This window comes from Amblyomma americanum, chromosome 1 (genome assembly GCF_052857255.1).
Source record: "Amblyomma americanum isolate KBUSLIRL-KWMA chromosome 1, ASM5285725v1, whole genome shotgun sequence".
Taxonomy (NCBI): Eukaryota; Metazoa; Arthropoda; class Arachnida; order Ixodida; family Ixodidae; genus Amblyomma; species Amblyomma americanum.
This window is the reverse complement of record NC_135497.1, coordinates 494976151-494999492: the sequence shown is the minus strand read 5'-3', so window position 1 is coordinate 494999492 and position 23342 is coordinate 494976151. Positions and strand designations below refer to the sequence as shown.

The following is a 23342-nucleotide window of genomic DNA, read 5'->3' as shown; positions in this document are numbered from 1 at the left end:
TCGAACTGATCAAGCCAGTCTTGGGCGTCCTCCGAGTATCCGCCGTGAAAGGGCTTCGGGATCCGGGGATTTTGCAGGCTCACAAAAGAAGCAGGTATGAACGGGGCGCTGTCTGACCTTGCTGCCGTGGTCGTAGCCATGGGTGCGCTCTCTTGAGGCTGGAGTCCGAATTCTGGAGACAAGCCGCGGAGCCTGCGGCTGACACGATGGACGGGGGTTCGCACAAGAGGCACCGGGCTTGTGCTTCGGCTCTCCGAGGAAGGATGGAGCATCAGCCGAGAATACCCAAGCGACCTCCACCAGATGTCACAGGCCAGACGGAGAACAGTCTTAGACGTAGAGGGGGACCGCAGAACGGCCGAGGTTTTTAATCGCCCAGAACAGAGCCAGCTCGAGCGCGCCTCACGCGAACGCGACCACTTCGTCCTCGTCACGGCTTAGCGCGCAGGTATCTCGAGCCAGGTCCGTGGCAATATCCTTTTCCTCTGCCCGACGGATCCTCCCCCGCGGGGCCTGGAGCACCTTACCACTTGGGAGGCTTGGGAGACCCTACTGCGCTCCGAGGACCCGGCCAAACAAGCCATCGCCACAGGCCGGGCTGCCAGCGTTATGAGCCTCCGGGACATGAACGTTTGAGTGCAGTGGGGCCGTGCGGGGGCCCAAGGACCTGCGCGTCCTGAACTACCCTGTATGTAATAAAGTTTCCACCACCACCATCTAGCGTCAGATGATTTTGAGGAAAGGAAAGGCGCATAACTGGATCCCTGGGACCCTGAGTGGCTTGAAACGCCGTGGTGGATCAGTGGTTAGGGCGCTTGCATTTTATTCGGAGTACCCGGGCTCGAACCCGACCATGGCGGCGTGTTTCGATGGAGGCGAAACGCTAAGGCGCCCGTGAGCTGTGCGTTGTCAGTCCAGGTTAAAGATCTCCAGACGGTCGAAACTCCGGCACATCTTTCCTTCTTTTAGTCCCTCCTTTATATCTTCCCTTACGGTGCGGTTCAGGTGTCAGCCGAGATGTGAGACAAACTGCACAATTTTCTTTTCCCAAAAACCAATTTTCATTTCATTTTTCAGCCCTGGGACAGTGGACGCCTAATCGCGCTTTGAAGTACGTGGCTGGGGTGAGAGAGAGATGTGTGCTTCATGCATTACCGTTGAGAATGTTTTGGCTGACATGCGGCACTGCAGCAATTGGCCGCAGCGCTCAGTGGGTGCGGAACCTCTCACGATCAACCATTAATAAAATCCCCAGGTCGTCGAAATTATTCCGGAGTCTTCCACTATGGCACCTCTTTGTTCCTTTCCTTCGCTTTGTCCTTCCTTTATCCCTTCCCTCACGGCGCGGTTCAAGTGTGCGGAGATATTTGAAACAGATACTGCGCCATTTCCTTTTCCCAAAAACCAATTTTCAATTTACTGATCCGGAGTGCCCGGGTTTTAACCCGACCGCGGCAACTGCATTTTTATAGAGACAAAACGCTAAGGCGCCAGTGTGCTGTGCGGTGTCAGTACACGTTAACGATCCCCAGGTGGCCGAAATTATTCGGGAGGCCTCCACTACGGCACCCCTTTCTTCTTTCCTTGTTTCACTCCCTCCTTTATCCCTTCGCTTAATAATAATAATAATAATAATAATAATTGATTTTTGGTGGAATGGAAATGGCGCAGTATCTGTCTCATATATCGTTGGACACCTGAACCGCGCCGTAAGGGAAGGGATAAAGGAGGGAGGGAAAGAAGATAGGAACGAATAGGTCCGTAGTGCACTGTGCAATCTCCTTTCCCCAAAAAATATTTATTATTAATTACCTGCGAGGGTGGCCGCGTTGCCTATCCAGTGTGCGCATGGCACTCAGCGTTACACATGAAAAGCCGCGCCTATTTTCCCAATACACCACAGCTTTCGCTTTCAAACAATGTTGAGCAGTAGTTAAACGGCAGATAATTTTTTTTCTGCATACGTACAACGCCACCAATGTTTCAATAAAATTGGCGTCTCATGGGAACAGCCCACCGCGCAATAGAGCCAAAGATTCCTGGCGACCATGCGCTGCTTTCTACTACGCATTACGCTCATAAGCGCGCTAATATTCTAAACAAATGCAGTACTTTTTGCTCTACTACTTCAACGCCTGATCAAAGGTTGCGAGAAGAATCTCTGTATCTCACATCCTTCTCTTATCTTCAAATTAATCTTTGCATTTAATTGACTTTAATCGCAAAAAAGGCAATATTGCAAGAACAGCTTACAGCATCCCAAGCCTACGTCGTAACTGAGAGAGCAGCCGCGGTTTACTAAAGCAGGAAAGTAATAAATATTTGTGAAAAAGGCCGCCACCGTCTGGAAGACGTTGAAGTAACGAGCGTTACCGGTTTGGTTTACTAGAATTGATATTGCTACGCTACTAACTACTCTAGTGGCGCCATACAGCGGCTAAACTGCATTTCCTGGCAGTTGGCAAGCCTTGAGCCATCTCGGGGCTAGATGCTTCGTCTTCTTCATCTCTCGTGCTGCCTGCTGCCTTGCGCGTTCCAACGTCTCGCGCGTCGAATTAAAGCAAGTAAACCAGCCCTGCTTACGTCAACCGTTTCTAAGTGACATATTTGGTGGAGGTGCTGGGTGACGGCCCATGTACGCTGACCTCGAGGACACCTTTGACGTCAGCTCTCAACGCGTGGCTACAACACCAGTCCACAAGGCGAGCCGCCACCTGCGAGGCCTACAACCCGAGTTCGGCCAACTGACAGCGCCGGTAAGAGCCATGACATCCACCGCGGCTAGCCAGACAAGTCAGCACTCCGGGAATGCCCCGCCATTTGTCCTTCACGCACCTCGTTCGCCGCCACCGTTCCACGGGGACAGGTTCGAGGACGTCGAAGACTGGTTGGCCAGCTTTGACCGAGTGGCGGGTTTCAATGAGTGGGACGGCGAGCGCAAGCTGCGCAACGTCTCCTATGCGCTGCAGGACCCTGCCAAAACGTTGTTTGAGAACCACGAAGCTTCCTTTAACACCTGGGATGCTTTTCGTCGAGAGCTGCTAGCGACATTTACCAGCAGCGAAAGAAAAGAGAAAGCTGAAATCGCCCTGCGGTCGAAATCACAGCAGCCGAACGAGGGCGTCGCGATGTTCATCGAGGACATGATCCGACTGTTCAATCGAGCCGACCCTGCTATACCCGAAGCCCAGAAGGTACGGCACCTAATGCGTCGCGTAAAAGAGCAGCTGTTCGCCGGACAGGTCCGTGAGCCGCCACGAACAGTGTCCGACTTCACCAAGGAGGCAATGGGTATCGAGCGCTCTTTACAGGAACGGGGCGCCCACTACGGACGTCAGGCTACTATACTGTAGCAGCCGCGTCCCAGTCCCAGAACACGCCTACGTCGCTGCCCGCCGAGGACCTTCGGGAGCTTGTAAGAAGCCTTGTGCGCGAGGAACTGGCGAAACTTCGCTTTGAAGCTCCACAGGTCAGCGTCGCTGCCGTTACCGACGTGGTCAGCGAAGAAATCCGACGAGTTGTGCAGCCACCCCCAGCTCTACAGCCGGCGCCCTCCGTTATGACGTACAGCGAGGCGCTACGAAGTCCCGGGCCAGCGATGCGAGCCTTTTCCCCCATCGCTCCTGTGCAATACCTGCAGGAGCCAATCGCAACAGCACCCTCCGTGCCGCAGGATTTCAGGCCCCCCGTGAGCAAAGCGCACGTTTGGCGTACGCCAAACAATCGGCTGCTCTGTTACCACTGCGGAGAGCCCGGCCACATCCTCCGCCACTGCCCCTACCGCAGGATGGGTTTAAGGGGGTTTTCACCTGGCGCACCTCGACCACGCTACGGGGAAAGACCACGGGATATCGAACACTACTTGGCTGATAACGTGCAATCTTCGACCTCGCAGCGACGCCAGTCCCGATCGCCACCCCCAAGGCGGTTCTCTTCGCCCGGCCGCCCGTCATCCTCTGGCCAGTTCAGAGGTACGTCCCCACGTCGGGAAAACTGAAGCCGGCGTCCTCCGGGGGTAGGGCTGCCGCTACTGGACCGAGTCAAGAGCCTCCACCCGACGATTCGCCGCGACACTCCGACCGACGACGACCTGACCCGACGACCTCGACGACGCGCTGCGACCGACTGGCCTCCGCCGAAATTCCGGTATCCGCCGACAACCACGACGTTATCCCACTCGTGGATACCGGCGCCGATTTTTCGGTAATGAGCAGACGGTTAGCCACGGTCTTGAGGAAGGTTCTGACCCCTTGGTCTGGGCCGCAGATCCGGACAGCTGGTGGCCACGTGGTAACTCCGATCGGTGTCTGCACTTCGCGAATCCAGATCCGCGGTGTTACTTTCCCTGGTTGCTTTGCTGTGTTACCCGAGTGCTCCAAAGACCTCATACTCGGTTTGGATTTCCTTCAGGAGTACGGTGCCGTTATCAACCTCCAGGAGCTAATCGTGACGTTTTCCACTCAAGGTCCTGTCGACGACGATACCGAGCCACGCAGGGCTAAGTTATGCGTCTGTGGCGACCACGTATTGATCCCATCAAGATCCAGCATGTTTGTTACTGTAGAGTGCGATAACAGCACCAAAATTCGTGGCATCGCTTAAACCAACATGTCGCTGCTCCTTGGTCGGCAAGTCTGTGTTGCTCGAGGAATTGTTGAACTGAACAAGGGCCGAACCGAACTCTTGGTGACCAATTTTGGTTGTGAACCTCAGTGTTTGCCTGTCAGAACAGCTATTGCGTATTTCGTGGAACTCAGTGAATTCGCGGGACAGCACGCTTTGTCCGGAGCCCCGGCATCAGTGGAGGAACCGACCACTCCCATAAACACTGACGTGAACCCAAACCTCCCAACTAACCAGAAACGCTGCTTGGAAAGCGTTATCCAGTCTTTCCGCAATTGCTTTGCCTCGACCTCCAAGGTTAGGGAGACACCGCTCACAAAGCACCGAATTATAGTTGACGCCAACCAACGGCTGTTATGTCAGCCGCCCTACCACATCTCTTCGAAGGAGCGCGATGCCATTCGCCGCCAAGTTCAAGAAATGCTCAAGGACGACGTGATACAGCCGTCGACGAGCCCGTGGGCGTCGCCTGTTGTTCTAGTGGCAAAGAAAGATGGCACCCTACGGTTCTGCGTTGATTACAGACGTTTAAACAAAGTCACTAAAAAGGAAGTTTATCCTCTCCCGCGTATTGATGACTCCATGGACCGGCTGCGCCACGCCAAGTACTTCTCATCGCTAGATTTACGAAGCGGCTATTGGCAAATCGAGGTGGACGAACGCGACCGGGAAAAGACCGCCTTTATTACACCGGACGGTCTGTACGAATTCCGGGTGCTCCCTTTCGGCCTGTGCTCGGCTCCTGCAACCTTCCAGAGGATGATGGACACCGTTCTTGCCGATCTCAAATGGCAGTCCTGTCTCGTGTACTTGGATGACGTTGCCATCTTTTCTGACACGTTCGAAGAGCACCTGAGACGCCTGCGCGCTGTGTTCGAAGCAGTTCGGTCGGCCGGTCTTTCCCTGAAGCCCGAAAAGTGTCACTTCCCTTTCGAAGAGTTGAAGTTTCTGGGCCACATCGTGAGCGCTAAAGGGGTTAGCCCAGACCCCGATAAGACTGCTGCCGTGGCTGCTTTTCCTGTGCCCACTGATAAGCGCAGTGTCCGCCGATTTCTGGGTCTCTGCGCCTATTATCGGCGTTTTGTGCAGAATTTCTCCCAGATCTCTGAGCTCCTCACGCGACTCACGAAAGAATCCGAACCATTCTTCTGGGGCCTGGAGCAACAGCAAGCCTTTGAAGACCTCCGCACTCGTCTACAAAGTACGCCCATCCTTGGACACTTCGACGAGTCAGCCGACACTGAACTACACACAGACGCCAGCAACATCGGCCTCGGTGCGGTCCTTGTGCAGAGGCAGGATGGTCTCGAACGCGTAATCGCATACGCGAGCCGCACCTTGTCACGATCTGAGGCGAACTATTCAACCACCGAAAAAGAATGCCTGGACATTGTATGGGCAGTAACAAAATTTCGCCCGTACCTATATGGCCGCCCTTTCAGGGTCGTCAGCGACCACCATTTGCTGTGTTGGCTGGTGAACCTCAAAGATCCCTCGGGACGGCTTCGACGCTGGAGCCTTCGACTTCAGGAATTCGATGTCACCATCGTCTATAAGTCTGGTCGGAAGCACAGTGATGCCGACTGTTTGTCTCGTGCTCCTATCGAGAACAACCGAGCTGACCCCGACGACGATTCTGTTTTTCTTGGTGCCATCTCCACGTCCATCCTCATTCAACACCAAAGAGACGACAGCGAACTACGGCCCCTCATTGAGTATCTAGAAGGAAGCGCTCAGTCTCCCCCGCGAATCTTTTCGCGCGGGCTGTCGTCGTTCTGTTTACGTGACGGCGTCCTGTATAAAAAAAAAAGTCCGACGGAAGCCGTTTATCTGCTCGTCGTGCCTACGGCTCTTCGCGACGATGTCCTGCAGGCGTGCCATGATGACTGATCTTCTGGTCACCTGGGTTTTTGTCGAACTTTGGCACGAATACGGCAAAAATACTACTGGCTAAGGGTTGCTGCAGTTGTGAAACGTTACGTAAGAACTTGCCGCGAGTGCCAGCGTCGCAAGACGCCGCCGACTAAGCCAGCCGACCTACTCCAGCCTATTGATCCGCCTGAGGTTCCCTTCCACCAAGTTGGCATGTACATACTCGGCCCATTTCCGGAGTCCTCTCTGGGTAACCGCTACATTGTGGTCTCCACCGACTACCTCAGCCGATACTGTGAGACTAAAGCTCTTCCCCGTGTTACTGCTGACGAAATTGCGAACTTTTTCATTCAAAACATTGTGCTTCGTCACGGTGCACCCACCATCGTTATAACTGACAGGGGAACAGCGTTCACCTCGGCCCTTACGCAGGAGGTTATGCGCCTAAGCGGCACCAGTCACCGAAAAACAACCGCTTACCACCCTCAAACGAACGGCCTCACCGAACGGCTCAACAAGACGATCGCCGACATGATTTCTATGTATGTCGACGCGGACCACCGGAACTGGGACGCCATACTCCCTTACGTCACCTTTGCCTATAATACTGCGGTCCAGGAAACGACACGCTTCACTCCATTTCGTTTAGTACATGGTCGCGAAGCCACAACCATGCTGGATGCAGTGCTGCTTCCAGCTAGCGCTACCCCCTCTGTTATGGGTGCTGCTGTTATGGGTGCTGCATCGACAGCGCATCCGGCACCAGCAAGTTCACGACGCTCAGCGATACAACCTCCGCCACCGAAATGTGCGTTACCTGCCCGGCGAAAAAGTCTGGGTGTGGAGCCCAATCCGCATGAGGGTACGCTCTGAGAAGCTTCTACGCAGATACTTTGTCCCCTACGAGGTGCTCCGCCAGCTCAGTCAAGTTACCTACGAAGTCCTCCCCCAAGGAACAGTTCGCTCTTCTAGACGGCCAACCTCCGAAGTTGTCCACGTCGCTCGGATGAAGCCGTGCCACGCCCGCTAGCCACTCGCGCGTGTCTACACCACACGCCAGACACGTGCGACTACCCTTGTGGTCCTGCCTGCAATTGCTACCACACCGAGTCGGTGTCTTCAAGAAAGGGGGAGCAATGCTACGCTACTAACTACTCTAGTGGCGCCATACAGCGGCTAAACTGCATTTCCTGGCAGTTGGAAAGCCTTGAGCCATCTCGGGGCTAGATGCTTCGTCTTCTTCATCTCTCGTGCTGCCTGCTGCCTTGCGCGTTCCAATGTCTTGCGCGTCGAATTAAAGCAAGTAAACCAGCCCTGCTTACGTCAACCGTTTCTCAGTGACAATATGAATGACATTAAAGAGAGGTGCACCCATTGTTCTTCAAAGACACTGTGGTAGTGAAACGTATCGGCGTTACGGATTGTAAGGATTCTGGCGACAGCCCGTCTGGTTTAGCTGCGTAGTCGGCCCGGGACACCTGCAGCCGGGGTCCCTACACGGCGATAGGGATCTTGGTTCCCACGGCCTGTCACCGCTTGGGTTATTGGAATCGAGACGGAGGACTCTTCCGCCGTTTGTAAACAACATTGTTCCCGGCAGATCAACCCGAGCGATACGGAGGCAGTTAGCGACCGCCAACCCGCGCAGGAGTGGCTCACCCATTCAATTGTGCCGGCTCACCGGTGCCTCGTCCATTCGGACTTTCCGGAAGACGTTTCCGGCTTGACAGCGTGAGAAGTCTCGTTCGGATGCGAAGACAACGCTCTCTCTGGGGGGGGGGGGGGGGGTGGCGAAGGTACGGCGGCCCCCTCTCTCTCTCCGGCGAGACATGTGACGGGGGCGAGTCCCTATGTGAAGTGGTGTGCATGTGTGTACGACAGCGCAAGTTTTAGGCCATGCCCAACCTGGCGAACACCTCCTGGAACCTAGGGAATCGTAGGGAGCGGCCCCTTTTAAAACCGGACGACAAGTGTGTTACCGATGAATCCTCGATCATCCTCAGGTCTTTTCAGATCCTCTGACCTTCCTCCATCACCCTCCAGTGGTTCCTAAATCTTGTAATAAGGCAAACTAACCCCCTGTACAGTTTCCTTCATAACCAACTCCGACAACTTTATTCGCAGAAGGGACCTGCGGCGCTGAAAGAGTCCGCTCACTCATGTGCCCCTCGATCTCTAAGAGCTGGTTGGCAGCAGCTGGGGTGGACAGTGCGACATCATGCTTTCTCAACCGGTAAGCGTTTCGGCATTTTGCTATAGGATTCGCCAGGCTTCAGATTTTGAGAGAATAATCTGTAATCACTGGGAAGTGTGCATCAATTTAGAAAGAGTAGTCTTACGACATTTTGAAGATAGCATTGTCAAAGCGGAGAAAGCGTTGTCCTGAACCTTATGAAATTGTCAAAGCCGGATTTGCTGCTGTTATGCGAGGAACTGTCAATAGAAGTACAGAGCAAAATTACAAAACCTGAAATATGCAAGACAATTCAAAAACACGTAGAGGACGATCAGCTAGTAGATACGTGGAATTTTGTACGGGAAGAAAAAGCACGTATAGACAAAGCCGATCAAGAAGACAAAAGAAAAATGGAAGCGGATTGGGAAAAAGAGAAGGATCGGCAAAAGTGGGAAGCTGAAAAAGAAGACAGAATTCTAAAGCGATTGCAGCTTGAAAACAAAAATCGGGAAAAAAGGCGACAGTACGAGAGCCGAGGCTCCTGAAAGAGCAAGCGATGTACAATCATATAGAATGAGCGGATTCATGCAGCCCAATGAAAGTGGAAGGGGCATATGATTGTACCTTTAAAACTTTGAGAGAACTTGCGAAAGGGGGAACTTTGCTCGCACTACATGGCCGCAACGGCTTCTGACACTCTTGCAATGTGAAGTAGCTGAAGTCATAGCGAGACTTAGCATACAAGACGCAGGTGAGCACGAAAAATCAAAGCCAGCCTGCTAAAAGGTACCGGCTGTCAGCCGAAGCTTTCCGACAGCGCTTCAGGAACACAATGAAAATTGATAGCGAGGGCTATCCGGATTTCGCGTATGGCCTAAAGACGAATCTGCTAGAGTAAATAAAAGGAGCCGAGGTTTATGAAAGCCGAGACAAAATCATTGAGTGTTTTTGCCTTGAGCAATTTTACCGAAGCATTCCCCAAGTGGTGAAACAGTGGGTTCACGACAGGGAAAAATTCGGCACAGTTGAAAGGGCCGCTGAGCTAGCAGATGAGTACGTTTCGCGCAGAAGGTTTAGCACTGAAGAGGATGCGTCACAAGCTCGAAACGCGATGCGAGATAAGGGGCCTTGCAGAAAGACATGAAGTGCTAGAAGTTCGGAGGAATCAGAGGCAACGAAGGTAGCGCCAGGAAAGCGTGAAGAACAGGCAAAGAGACATTGAGCAGAGAAAGCCGCGAAAAAAGAGTTTGAGGCTAGTAGGTCCCCGGCCGCTCCAGTGTGCCAAGTGCGCCAGCCTGGGGCATGTCACTGAGGTTTGTCATGCTGCTGCCCGATGCACGCGCTGCGGCGGGCCGCACGAGCCTGGTACCTGCGCGAGCAAGCCCCGCTCCATTAACTGCGGAGGGCTGCACGCAGCCATTGACCTAGCGTGCCCGCACTGGCAGCGAGAGCGTCACGTGGCCACTTTAATGGCCACTTCCATGGCACCGATGTCCAGGCGGGTTGTCCGAGCCGTCGTCCAGGCTGAAACAGCGGCCCCAGCCCAGCAACATCAGCAGACACCGCGCGCGCTTTCTTATGCGCAGTCCGTCAGGGGAACACGCCAGCAGCAGCAGCCCCCGAAGCAACGGCAGCGCCGGCAGCGGCAGCGGTGATCCGGTTGCCCGGTGTCCCGTACAGCGCGGCGCGAGCCTGCGGCCGCTTCTCATGGCCAGCCCCCTGACGCACGGGACGCGGAGATCGCGCGCCTAAAGCTGGCGTTGCGCGCGCGCCCTCAGCGCACTTTTCCCGGGGGGGGGGGGGGGGCACCGATAGACGCCGGGCTTGCTTAAAAGCAGCGAGTGCTCCCGCACAGATAAGCCAGCATGATGGCTAGCCGCCGGACTCCGTCCCGCATACCATCCATCCTGCAGTGGAACGTGCGCTCACTTGCGGCGCGGTACGCCGAAATGCGAGTACGCATCGCACATTTTTCGCCGGAAGTTATCGCGCTGCAGGAGACGTACGTACGTTCACATGACGGGGAGCCCCAAATGCGGCTACCTGGCTACATTGGCTACCACTCAGCCACCACGTGCGAGGAACCCACCTGTGGCGCAGTGCCCTGTTGTGACACATCTCATCGCCCCGGGAAATCAACGTGCGCGATATACGTGCGGCAGGACGTTCAGCACACCCTCGTCGGCTCGGCGGCGGCGACATCTGACGCCCAGGAGTGCGTGGTGATGACAGTGCGCGTCGGTGGTGTTGACACGTCGGTGGCCAATGTTTATGTGCGTCCAGCTGTTGCGTGGAACGCGCTGTGTTTTCCTGCTGTGTCTTCGTGCTGTGCCCCGCGCCAAATCATCTGTGGTGATTTTAACGCCCACCATAGTGCGTGGGGCAGTGCGCGCCACTCCGCGCGTGGAGACGACCTGCACGACGTAGCAACGCAGCTGGGACTCACCCCCTTGAACACCGGCGAGCCCACCTTTCGACGACGCGGAACAACTGGCTCCTGCATCGACGTTGCCTTCGCATCCAGAGGCATCGAGGCGACATGGCGCCGATCACCATCTCTCTGGGGCTCGGATCATTACTCCATCCTAATCGAACCCACTGCGTTGGAGGCGCGCCCCAAACGTGCCTACTCCACTACCAACTGGAGTGCGTTCAGGCGGGCGGTCGATGAGGCGGCGGCCACTGGCGCCGATTTCTTTTCAAGTCTAACCCGAAGCGCTCTCGCAGCCACCGAACTAGCAGAGGTAAGGGCAGGGCAGCCCACACCTGATATGAAGCTGCTCAATCTGCGCGAGGAGAGAGATCGCGCAGAGCGACGGGCGCGACGGACTGACAGAGCCGCCGACTGGACTGTCTACAACCGCTTGGATGCGGCAGCGCGCCGCCACGCCAACAAGCTATACCGCCGGCAGTGGGCTTCACTATGCCAAAAGATGGAGGAAGATGACAGCTCGCGGAGGCTGTTTGACACCTTGCGGCGCATCACCGAACCACAGGCAAACCGTCAACCGCTGGCCGCCCTCGCAATTTCCAGCGGGCTAAGCTTTGAAGAGTTGGCAGAGCGGTTTGCCGATAGATTCGCGCCGCCCAGCCCCGCAAACGCAGCTAACATAGCTGCTCCTGAGAGCCCCAGAAGCGACGCCAGTCCCTCGCCCGTCGCCTCGGAAGGTCCATGTGATGCGCCGTTCACTGCTGCGGAACTGAACAATGCGCTGCAGCGCAGCCGCCGCCGCTCGAGGCCCGGACCGGACGGGGTGACATACCAGATGCTGCGAAACCTGGATGCGCAGCAACGACAGATCCTCCTGCAGCAGATCAACCTGGCGGGGGAACGCGGGGAGCTACCGGAGGATTGGCGAACCGCGGTCGTTTGTCCCATCCGAAAGGCAGGGCGCCCACCTACGGAGCTGCGCGGATACCGGCCAGTGGCATTAACATCGGCGGCAGGTAAGCTCATGGAGCATATGGCGTTGCAGCGTCTGAACGAGCGGGATGCAGAGGCTGATTTGTTTGGCGAGTGGCAGACGGGTTTCTGTGGGATGCGGTGCACGGCTGATTCAATATCGGACGTTGTTACAGCGCTGGGGCATGCCAGGGCTGCAGGCCAGGTTGCGCTGCTGCTTCTACTGGATGTTTCGGGCGCTTTTGACAACGTTCACCGCGCACCAATTCTCGCGGTGCTTGAGGGGGCCGGTGTGAGCGGGCGCCTTTTGCGATACATTCATGGCTTCCTGAGCGGGCGCACCATGCGCGTACGAGTAAGGGGTAAGCTCTCCAAGCCTCGCCCGGTGGACATGGTTGTGCCGCAGGGTTCTGTCTTATCACCGTTTCTGTTTAATGTGGCCAAGTCGGTGTGCCGGCCTCCCTCCCCACGAGCGGCTGACACCATGTGTACATGCCCATATATGCAGACGACATAGCTCTGTGGTGCCGGGGACCACCGGGCGAGGCGTTCCGCGTGCGGGGGTGCCTTCAGGGAGCCCTGACCGAAATCGATGCCAGCTTTCGTGGCCTTGGTCTGTCGCTGAGCTCGGGCAAATCGGTGGCCATGGCCTGCGTTTCGCGCTCGCGCGCGCACCTTGCGCCACTGTCACTGGACGGGACTCGGATTACTTGGCGTAAATCGGTGCGGTACCTTGGTCTAGACATCGACTGGCGCCTTTCCTTCCGCCCCGCGGCGACCAAGGCCTCTCTGCAGATGAAGAGGATCACCGCCGCCGTGCACATGCTCACCGCTCGAGGCCAGGGCATCTCCCAGCAAGCCGCGCTGCGTCTATACAATGCCGCAGCTTTGGGGGCGGTGCTCTATGCGCTGCCGCTCGCCACGGTGCGCAAGCCGTGCTGGAAGAAACTCGAGCTCCAGCACCACAAGTCCCTGCGCGTGTGCCTAGGCCTGCCCAAAAACTCGCAGCGCGCCGCAACGTGGGCCGAGGCAGGAGCTTGGCCACTTGAGCTCCAAGCAGCGCGCAGGTCACTGAATCACATCGACCGGCTTCACCGGGCACCGGACGGCGGCTCGCTGCTGCAGCATAGGCGATCTCAACCGCGCTCACGAATGGGCGCGGTGCTGCTCGAGTATGAGCAATTGACACAAGGCCCACCCCCTACGGCTCCTGCGCGCCCTGGCCTGCTGCCTCGGAGGTAGAGCGAGAGATCGTCGGTATTGCGGGAAAGCGGAGCACACCCCTCTGTGCTGTGCAGCAGCTGGCCAGAGCCGTCATACACGAGGAGCTGCAGGACCATCTGCTCGTGTACACCGACGGCTCAGTGGCCCGCGACCGCTGCTCCCTTCCTGCGGCGGCTACCATACCCGCCCTGCGACTGCACAGCCAGCAACACGCAACCTTCCTGGGCTCCTCCACCACAGCGGAGTTGATGGGGATCCGGCTCGGGCTGGACCTGCTGCTCACCCTCGGCCCTCTGCCGCCCAGGAGTGCTCTGCTGTGCGACTCCTGCGCCGCCCTCAGCCGCCTGCAATCTAACGGCCGTGGTACTCCACTAGTGCGGGAAATTCGCTCGCGCATCGAGCGCCTCGCGCAGAGAGGATGTGCCGTGCGTGCACAGTGGGTGTCCGGTCACTGCGGCATCGCTGGCAACGAAGAAGCTGACGACCTCGCGACCGCTTCACAACAACTACCTGCCAGCGATCTGCCCCTTGCGTTGGAGGACGTGCGTGCGGCCATCCACGAACATCTCCGAAAGCAGCACCCCGACCCATGCATCGCAGGAGGTGAGCGCATCGACAGTATCACCGGCTGTCGTGGACTTACACGGTCACAACGTGCAATGATCCTCCGCGCGCGCATTGGCTGCGTGTGGCCCGAGGAACGACGGGTGCGTCACGGAATCGCGACGAATGATGTGTGTGACGGATGCGGTGCAGTGGAAACGCTAGAACACCTGCTTCTTCACTGTGCCGCGTTCGCCGATGCTCGTCGCGATATGCTCGCGTCCTATAGGGCTCAGGGCATACTACCAGACTCCATCAAGACACTATTGTGGCCGCAGGGCAGTGCGCGCACCCGTGAGCGAACTTTGGTGAGCCTCTGCGCATTCTTGGAACACACGGGCTTGACGTCCCGTCTGTTCTCCGTCAGGTAGTTACACGCAGTGGCCGAACGCTCCGCGAGTTCTACCTTGAACGATTAATAACTGGACGCCCCACTCCAGTTGTAGCCAACAGAGTGCTGTGCGCGTGTGTGATTTAATTCCTCTAAAGTGAACTAATCACACGCACAACCTGGACACATTTCTTATTGTGTAAAAAGTTTGTACACATTACAGGATACAGGAATTTTATTGCAAGATATGTATATACAGTACATAGCGTGTGCCCGCAGAAGCGCAAGCGCTTGTGGGCGGGCCACGGCAGTCACAACAGCATGCGGTCAATACAAAACGCTGAAATTGTACAATTTACAATGCAAGAAGAAGAAGAAGAAGAAAAAAAATAGCAATAACACAAAGTGGAAATATTACATATAGTTCAGTCAACAAACTTAGCGATTGATAATTATGTAACGCAAAGAAAATCTGGAGTTAATAAATAGAACACAAACAAGGTAGAAAACTTCTCCCCCTATTCTCTCTTCCTGTCCCCTCCCCTCTTTCATTTCATTTCTCCATTCTGCCTGCTATCCTTTATTTCCGCTGCCCCAGCTCAGGTGCTTCAGTATCGATGGAAGATGCCGGGGCTAGCAAAAATCTGTTCCTTCCTTTTTACTATTATTTCATAAACAACCACTACACCACCACCCAGTAGGCCATTTCGTTGCTGCGACTGGAATGCTGTCGGGCACTTTGCAGCCATGTGTACAAAGCAACGTTTGCTGTTCTCTTGCGTCGAGGATAACGCCGAGAATCTAGAGCTCCTTAAGCCATACCTGCACGAGCTGCACGTTAACGGCAAACCGTGCAGAGTGCTTCGTGATAGCGCCGCGACGATAGACGTTGTCCATCCGTCTTATGTTTCAGCGGACGATTTTACGGGAAAAGTCTCGTGGATAAAACAGGCAGTAGAAGAACACAGTGTATGCCTTCCAATAGCTAGAGTGAGAATTTGTGGACCGTTTGGAGAGATAATCACTGCGGCCGTAGTTTCGAAGGCCGTGTCACTTCAACATCCTTAGCTCTTCTCGAATCGATCAGACCAATTGCTACTCGTGAGAGGCCAGAAGCTCGGAAGCGGGGTGATACAGGCTTTGACAAGGTCGAAAACTCGCCAGCTCGCTACTCATCTAAGTCAAATTCCCGAACCTCACGTAGCCAGAGATGCACCAGCCAGCACATCGTTGCAAACAAATGAGGAGGGAAGAGAACCAACGAGGAATGAAATCCAGACAGCTGACCGAGCAGATGAGCGACCAGGGACTTTAACCACTAAGCCGGTAGAGGAGGCAGAAAACGCTGAAGGATCCGTTTTATCTCCAGCATCACGTACCCAAGCATCACGCCAATAACGGGCCACCGATGGCATATCATTGGCGAAAATTGGCGCGAATATCGGCCCTTCGTTGGCATTTAGGCAAATCGCAACTCTTTCCAAGCATGGCCCAACATTCCCGCCAAGATTGGGCTGATGTTCAGCCAATCTGAATGCCAAGAATGGCCCGAATATCACTGCCAATATAGGGCACAATATGGCCGAATAGTGGCCCCAATATGGTCGAAATAGTGGCTCTAATATGGCCGAATAGTAGCCCCAATATGGCCGAATAGTGGCCTTTTGGATACCGGCATATCGTGGCTGCCTCCAGGCATTTCCAGTATTTTCCGAGACCAGTGCAGAATTATCGCATGTATTTAGAGGTCCCGTCCGTGGTGTTCAATACCGTGGGACTTCTAGCTGTATATGCAATTGGTTCGAACTCCCATTAAAATTTCAAAACTGCATGCAGTATTTTCATTGCATGTGTGTTTTGATTTGCAAACAATATTTTATGCAGATTTTTTACTTAATGTCCAGCAGCTACCAAATGAAGCAAGCAAACAGGAATTTCAGAAAAAGATTTTTTATTTTTCATGTGCCCGTGGGGCAACGATTCATGTGGCAAGGGTGCTGCGTGTGGTGGCTGGGCGTGAGGTGGAGGCTGTGGGGGGGGGGGGGGGGGGGGGCAGGGGAAGGGGCAGAGCTTGGGTGGGCCACTGAGGGGGACGTGATGTCCATGCCTGGAGGGGCTGCAGGGCAGGTGGCTGAGGGCGCGCCTGGGCGGGGTAATGACCCAGCACAGGGGTTAACAGGTGGCGCTGAGCCCGAATGAGTTTGTGGCTCCTCAGAAGGAGTGTGCGACTTAGGAGGCTCGAAAGCTTGGGCATAGCGCCTCTTTCGGCCGCCCCTTCGGTCGCACGCACCGGGCAGCCACCTGCCAATAAAACCCTGTGCTTCCAGTATGTCCACACCCTGCCTCTCGCAGATGGCATCTGTGCAAGGTGAGTGTGCATTAAGACCAAGAAATGCAACGTTTAAAACAATACACTTCCTGCAAGCATATGGAAATCCAAGTTCATGATTGACACAGAAAAACCACACGTTACTGACACACAAGGTATCCCAACAAACAACTTAAGGACTGTACAGTAGTGAAATGCAAAAAAAAAAGAGCTATCATGAAGACACTGCAGTCAACGTCAAAGCGGCCATTGCAGGGAAGTTCATGACAACGGATTACGATACGACAAATGGAAATGATTGGTTTGATTGAGGGCATCTGCTGCTTCGTTATGCAGTTTTATATGACTATGACCCCCAAACTAATCACATAAACACAGCAACAGAATATTCATCAGCTGTTATAAAAAATTACAGTAAGATACAGCACGAAAATAGATTGGAAAAATTGTACATGTTTAAAAGCAGGAATCCTGATATTTCTAAATTAAAAGCTACAGCAATTCAAAATGAGATATACCTGTTGCCACCATGTACAGCTTTGTGCCAACGAATGGGCGTTTTCCTTTTCTCCCCCGCAGGCTGAATAGTCTCTGCATATATAGCCACCCCCATCACAGCACTCATCACATTGGCCGCCACCTCCTTCAGATTGTTCCCGCCTTGGCAGACAAGCTGCTTCCTCTGAAAGGAAAAATTTGCAGTTGCCCAACGGTTATTTCACATTAAAAATCACATTCTATAACCACTTAACTTGTAGAACGCAATAGCAAGACAACGGTGTGACTTCCAAAGTAATCGTATTATACCTGCTACAACACAGCAGCAATTATATAGGTTTTTTTACACCTTATGTGAAAAACACTTCTTACATTTTGACCACCGTAACAGCATCAAGAAGTTCAATATTAAATTGATTAGCACTCGTAAAGGAATACTCCACGGTGATTCATGTCTTATGCATCACTACAGGAAAAATATGCAACTAAAATTAGCATCTATAGTTCTTGAAACTATCCTGGTTGGAGTAGAGTACTGCACTTCAATTAATGAAAGGAATAAAAAGGCCAGGCAAAAGGCTGATCAAAGCTGTCTCCTTAATTGGAAAACAACGAGTATTGTAAAAAATTAGCTCCGAAACAGCACTGCTGTCAATCGTCTCAAACCAATAATTAAAATAATTTGTGTGCCACCTTAACGCCTAGGTTTGTGAACAAAATATGGACCAAAAATAGACTTAACATTACACTACACTAGCTTCATGAGACTCAATACTTTGACGGAATGTGCCACAAATAGTAGTAGAGCATAACATAGTCCTGTGATTAAATAAATCAAAACAGCCTTAAAATATCTCCTGAAAGCATTGTTAGCAGCACAGATACAGTACTCTGTAATTCAAACTTCAAGGTAACAGAGATTTTCATCTGAATCATCAGAGTTACGTCCTCATATATCCAAGCAGGTAAACCTTGCCTTAGTACCCCATCAGTATCAGTGATGGAGAACTTGCTCATGTGTCCAAGCATGTGCTATATGTCAATGACAGCATATAATTACTAATCAAAATGTTAATTACTCTTGTTAATTCTCGCCCTGTTTACTTTGCACCTTTTCCATCAGCTGAAATTGTGCTATATAAGGCGAGATTCAGCTGTGCTGTCCGTGTTAATTTCTTTCCTTTGTACCATCTTGTGCGCTTCGTTCCAGAGGTCATGAACCCTAGTTGATACTTTTAAACGAATATGCCATGTGAACTACAAGCACTGAACTAGTAGGAAGCTAATGACAACAGGCCTGACCTACCACTAGCTGCCGTGAAAGCGGCAATGGGGATTAATTGCATAGTGCCTGCAGTCAGCTTATCACCAAGGATCTTGATAAGGAGCACACGACTGCGCTTGGGAGCTTAGAAAGTGCATTAAATAGGGTCTATTTTGAAGAAACGTTCAATCCGATTTTAGAAGGAACAGAAACAATGCATTCATTTCGAATGTAAAAGAGGCAAAAACAATTAAGGCACTCATTTCGAATCAAAAAGAAACAAATGTTAATTCTGTAAGGGAGTTAGGATTTTTCACTGTAATACAGGAATTAGACTTACTATAAAGTAATCTATGCAACTGTCATGTTCGGTATAAGTGGGCGCGACTGTTTCCGGAATTTTCAGTTGTAATAAAACAGACTATTAACAATGTCACGGTAACCCTATGTGCGGACTTTTCAAAATTCACCCATTCCCACTATATTAGCTGAAAAGTTATACAAGAACAGCATGATTATGGCTTAGGCATGGCAAGCATCTACTTCTGGGGCTCAGATTTTTCAATAAATATCTCAACTACATTAAGCACCCAAGAGACTACTGTAATAAAACATTGAATGCAAAATTAAATTACCAAGGCAGCTGCTACTCTGTCATCTCTGAGAGAAGCTTCTGCCGCCTCAAAGTCTTCAATATTGAAGGCTGGCAGCTGAGGGCACTGTGGCGGGAGGGAGCTCACGGGAGATGGTGACCGTGTCTTCAGCTCTTGCCGAGCTTGCTCCAGCCGGCTCAGCCTCTGCAGGATTTCCCACTGCTGCTGCCGTATCTCTAGCAGCAGCCGCAGCACCTTGAGCATTGTCGCTGAAACGAGCTAGGTTTCCAGTGAGGGCAGGATTACACAGCAGATGTATATATTTACACCTCAAGGACGCAATATGAGCAATATACTGCATTTACACGCTAGAAAGACGACCTATTTATTCAAATTTGAAAATCCGATATGCGGGTGTTGGCTTGCAATTGAAAATCAGAGCATGGCACTATAAATAAAGGGGAGACAAACTAGTATCAGGGATGATGCGGTAGTTCTGTCCAGAATTTTCTGCATGGTTTTGAGAAGGATTTTTCGTTTTCCTTTTTACTTTTAGCTGTATGCTCAGCACTCTTGGGAGTGTTGATAGTTTATGAAAGGGGAACTGTTCCAATTGCAGTAGAACTGCCACTCAGAACAGCAACGCTTGCAGGGAGTGCCGGTACCTGATGAAAAACTAAAAACAGCGCCATAACGACAGACGAGAAGATGGGCGAGCGCTGTTTTTGGTTCTTCAATGATGCACCAGCTCACTCTGTTGTTGGCTCTTCTGCAGCTGACAAAAGAGCCGATGCCACGCACACAGTTTCTCTGTGGCTCTGTTTGATGCCTGTAATGTCTCCTGGCCACATATTTTACCAGTTTGTAATGCGGCGCTTCAGCAATTGTGCTCAGGGCCAAGTAACGGCGCGTTCACACTTGGACATTCGGCGGCGAGAACGAGCGGAATCCGCTGCCGCGGCAGAGATTCCGCCGAAATACCCAGCGGTAAAGGCGCGTTCACACTTGGACATTCGGCGGGGAGAGCGAGTTTAATCCGATTCCGCGGCAGAGATTCCGCCGAAATACCCAGCGGAAAGGCCGATCGGTCCAGGACCGAATTCTGCCGCCGGAAAAAAAATCCGCCGAATCTCGCCAGCCAATAGGAAGGCGAGTACCCGCGGCGACAAACATGGCGGCGCCCTTCGATGCAGCACGCCTCGCTTCGGACTGGATTCGTCGCTGTTACTGCATTTTTCAGCACGTTCACAGGCCATAAAAGAGCCAGCGGTCTTTCGCTTTGTCTTATCTCGCCCATAAGAAAACGTTTGAGCGATAAATTTGCTTTAATTTTTATTTAGGGTGACGATTCTTCCCCTTTTAGGCTTAAGAGGGGCGTCGAGTTGTTGACAACAATGGTTCCTGTCCTAACCACCAGATGGCGCCACTGGGCGTTTAAAAAGTGAGAATGTTACAAATGTCGTAACGTCCGACAAAATAGCTGCATTTAGCGTACGCAAGCGTGCATAAGGTTTTGGTATGTAGACAGCATCGATTAACCTCTTCCCACATCTGTGAACGCCGTGAGCAGACGACACACACACAATGAGCGGCGATGCGGTGGCCGGGAAGTGTGAACGAGACAGCATTTCGGCGGCCGCGGATTCCGCTTCCTCTCGCCGCCGAATGTCCAAGTGTGAACGCGCCAGGATCGGTCCAGGACCGAATTCTGCCGCCGGAAAAAAATCCGCCGAATCCCGTCAGCCAATAGAAAGGAGAGTACGAAGTTCGGCAACAAACATGGCGACGCCCTTCGGTGCGGGACGCCTCGCTTGGGACAGAATTCGTCGCTGTTACTGCCTTTTTGAGCGCGTTCTATGCCCATAAAAGCGCCAGCACTCTTTCGCTTCATCTCATCTCACCCATAAAGAAAGTGTGAGTGATAAATGTATTTTTTTTTTAATTTTAGGTGACGATTCTTTCATTTTTTAAAAAAAGCTTGAGAGTAACCACAGACGGCGCCACTAGGCTAATCATGTATTTAAAAGCGACAATGCTAGAAATGGCGTAACGTATGGCAAAATAGCTGCATTTAGCGTAAGTAAGCGTGCATACGGTTATCGTACGTAGACAGCATGGATTAACCTCTTGCCATATCTGTGTACGCCTTGAGCAGACGACACACAGATGATGAGCGCAGACGAGGTGGCCGGGAAGTGTGAACGATGCAGCTTTTTCGGCGGCAGAGGATTTCGCTTGCTCTCTCCGCCGAGTGTCCAAGAGTGAATGCCCCATAAGCATTCGGTGCTTCTTCACGAATATGTTCAAGATATCTTTCATCCTTCACAGAACAACTGCGCACCTGGCCGCAAGTTTGACATATCAGAACGGGTAATGCAAACGTGGTGGCTGCCTCGAGGAAACATATTTGAGGCTGTTCTACACGATGTCATGGTGAGGTTGTTTGTGAAGTGCGAGATTTTGCAGGACGATGAACTGCTGTGGAGGATTTCACTGGACGTCAGAACAATTAACACCCTGTGGGACTGCAGCATCGATGATGGTAATGTAAGCCAACACTGGGCGTCAACATGCTCTGCATTAAGCTACTAAATTGCCGTTTATTCCACCACAAGGCACAGCTAAACACAAAGGTATTTGTTCTGTACAACTGCTCTATCCCTTGCAGATCTAAATATCACAAATGCACCATGCACTGCTAATGCCTTAGTTAAAAATAGCTGCTGTGAATACTGTTCATTCTATGTGCAACCAATTTTCTATTCAGCTTGGTTGCCATTTTGATTGCTGTCACATCATGGCACGGATGGAAACAGCCATAAGTGTATTCTTCCATTGTGACAACAGCTGCCAGTGGGAGTGAGAAAGCACAGCAGGCTGGGCACATAAAAATATATGCACAAAAACTAGAGAAACTGTATAGGGTACACTGACCACTTTGCAGTCCTGAGCCACAATCTGTAATGTTTTGTTTTATTTCTATTGGTCCTTCGTCTTTAAAAGGTTGTGGCTTTCTAGTGACATAGGCCAAGGGAAACAACAATAACAGGACCAAAACCACAATCCAAAACCAAAAGAAAGAAATTAAAGGAAACAAACTGCTGCTCGGCGGGAAGACACACTGCAACTAGTTAGTAGGAATGAGATAGAGCTGTGGAAGTGTCAAGTAGCAAATTTTATCACCGCTTAGGTTCAGTACGACTTCTTTTGAGGATTACTTGCAGCAGGCATATTTATACAAACAGTGGTCATTTTCAAAGCACGCGTTTTGAAATATCCACCAGCTAGGTCTCCTTTAAGGCAAAACAGAACTTCTACCAAGGCCTGTTCAGGCTCGTACTTCAAAAAAATAGATTCTCGTCCTATCCTCTCACTGCATTCTCGTCTTTTCAGGCTCTTCATATACAAGTAAAGAAAGCGAAAAGCCTTACGATCGCTAGTCGCTTCCTCCACATCCTCAAGGTCGCCTGCAGTGGAGGCCGAACTAGCCGGGCAGCCCGCAGTGAAATCTGCACCAGCTGGTGTTGTGGCCGCCTCCATTGAGTGGCTAAGCAGGGCTGAAGTTGGACACGGACATGAAGCATTAGTGTTGATGCAGGAAGAACGGAAAAATTACTCAGTAAAACACAGGTAATGCTACACAGATAATGCCAAAATGCTACATCAGCACTTCTGCTGAAAGGACACATATATATACACCGTAACTGCCTCGTACAGAAATAGCATTAAGCATTTATGAGCTCCCATTCATTAAGACCATTCTTGTTCAGGGTGTCATCTCATTGTACCAGATTTAATAATTTAAACTGCTCCTTTATACTGGCAGATCCTTAAAGACACAAAAAGCCTTAACGAAGCTGTATGCTGCCCCAGCTGGTATCATGCTGCAAATTTGAAAGCACAAGTACAACTTGAATGTGAGAACCGGAGAGTTGAGTTGTATGCTACAGGTGAGATTAGCCTTGCTTACTCTGCTGGCAATTAATCCACCGTAGCGTCACTTATATGTTAATAACGACCTAAAACCTGTAGGATCTTCCCCGCTATGCACACAGTCACTTATAATAGTACAAATTCCACTCCCGCAGTCACCATCTATGTACGCACTCACTCACAGTATAAAATAGTCCACTCCAGAATGCACCATCTATGCACACATTCAATCACTGTAGACTATAGTCCGGAACCGGACTATGGTCTACTATAGTCATACAACTACTATAGTAGAACCGGAGAGGACAAGCGCTACTCACAGCAGTTTATTCAGACATTTATGATAGCAGCGCACCAGCGCAGCTGTAGCCAGCATCGACTTGCATAAGGTAATCGCCAAAGGCAGAACAAGAAAATTATAACTCACCAGCATACAATCAAAGGATGGTGCCACGTGTGCACAATGTATGATGACACCAAAACACGTACTATA

General features: G+C 52.1%; 1 protein-coding gene across 1 annotated transcript; it reads right to left on the bottom strand.

Annotated features, from left to right (window-relative positions):
• Positions 1 to 17063: 17063 nt before the first annotated feature.
• Positions 17064 to 22467, bottom strand: LOC144127698 (uncharacterized). Its single transcript, XM_077660621.1, has 3 exons — positions 22348 to 22467; positions 18959 to 19185; positions 17064 to 17243 (listed from the first exon to the last, which is right to left on the bottom strand). Exons 1-3 carry the CDS (start codon positions 22454 to 22456, stop codon positions 17064 to 17066), a joined length of 516 nt encoding a protein of 171 aa, XP_077516747.1. The 5' UTR covers positions 22457 to 22467.
• Between the last annotated feature and the right edge of the window lie 875 nt (positions 22468 to 23342).

Bases quoted from the DNA above. Each gene is read 5' to 3' on its own strand.
- LOC144127698 (XM_077660621.1), bottom strand. From the start codon at position 22,456: ATGGAGGCGGCCACAACACCAGCTGGTGCAGATTTCACTGCGGGCTGC. The intron at 19,186-22,347 runs GTAAGGCTTTTC...AGCTCGTTTCAG, and splicing joins GGAGGAAGCGACTAGCGATC to CGACAATGCTCAAGGTGCTG. The intron at 17,244-18,958 runs GTAATTTAATTT...TTTTCCTTTCAG, and splicing joins ACAGAGTAGCAGCTGCCTTG to AGGAAGCAGCTTGTCTGCCA.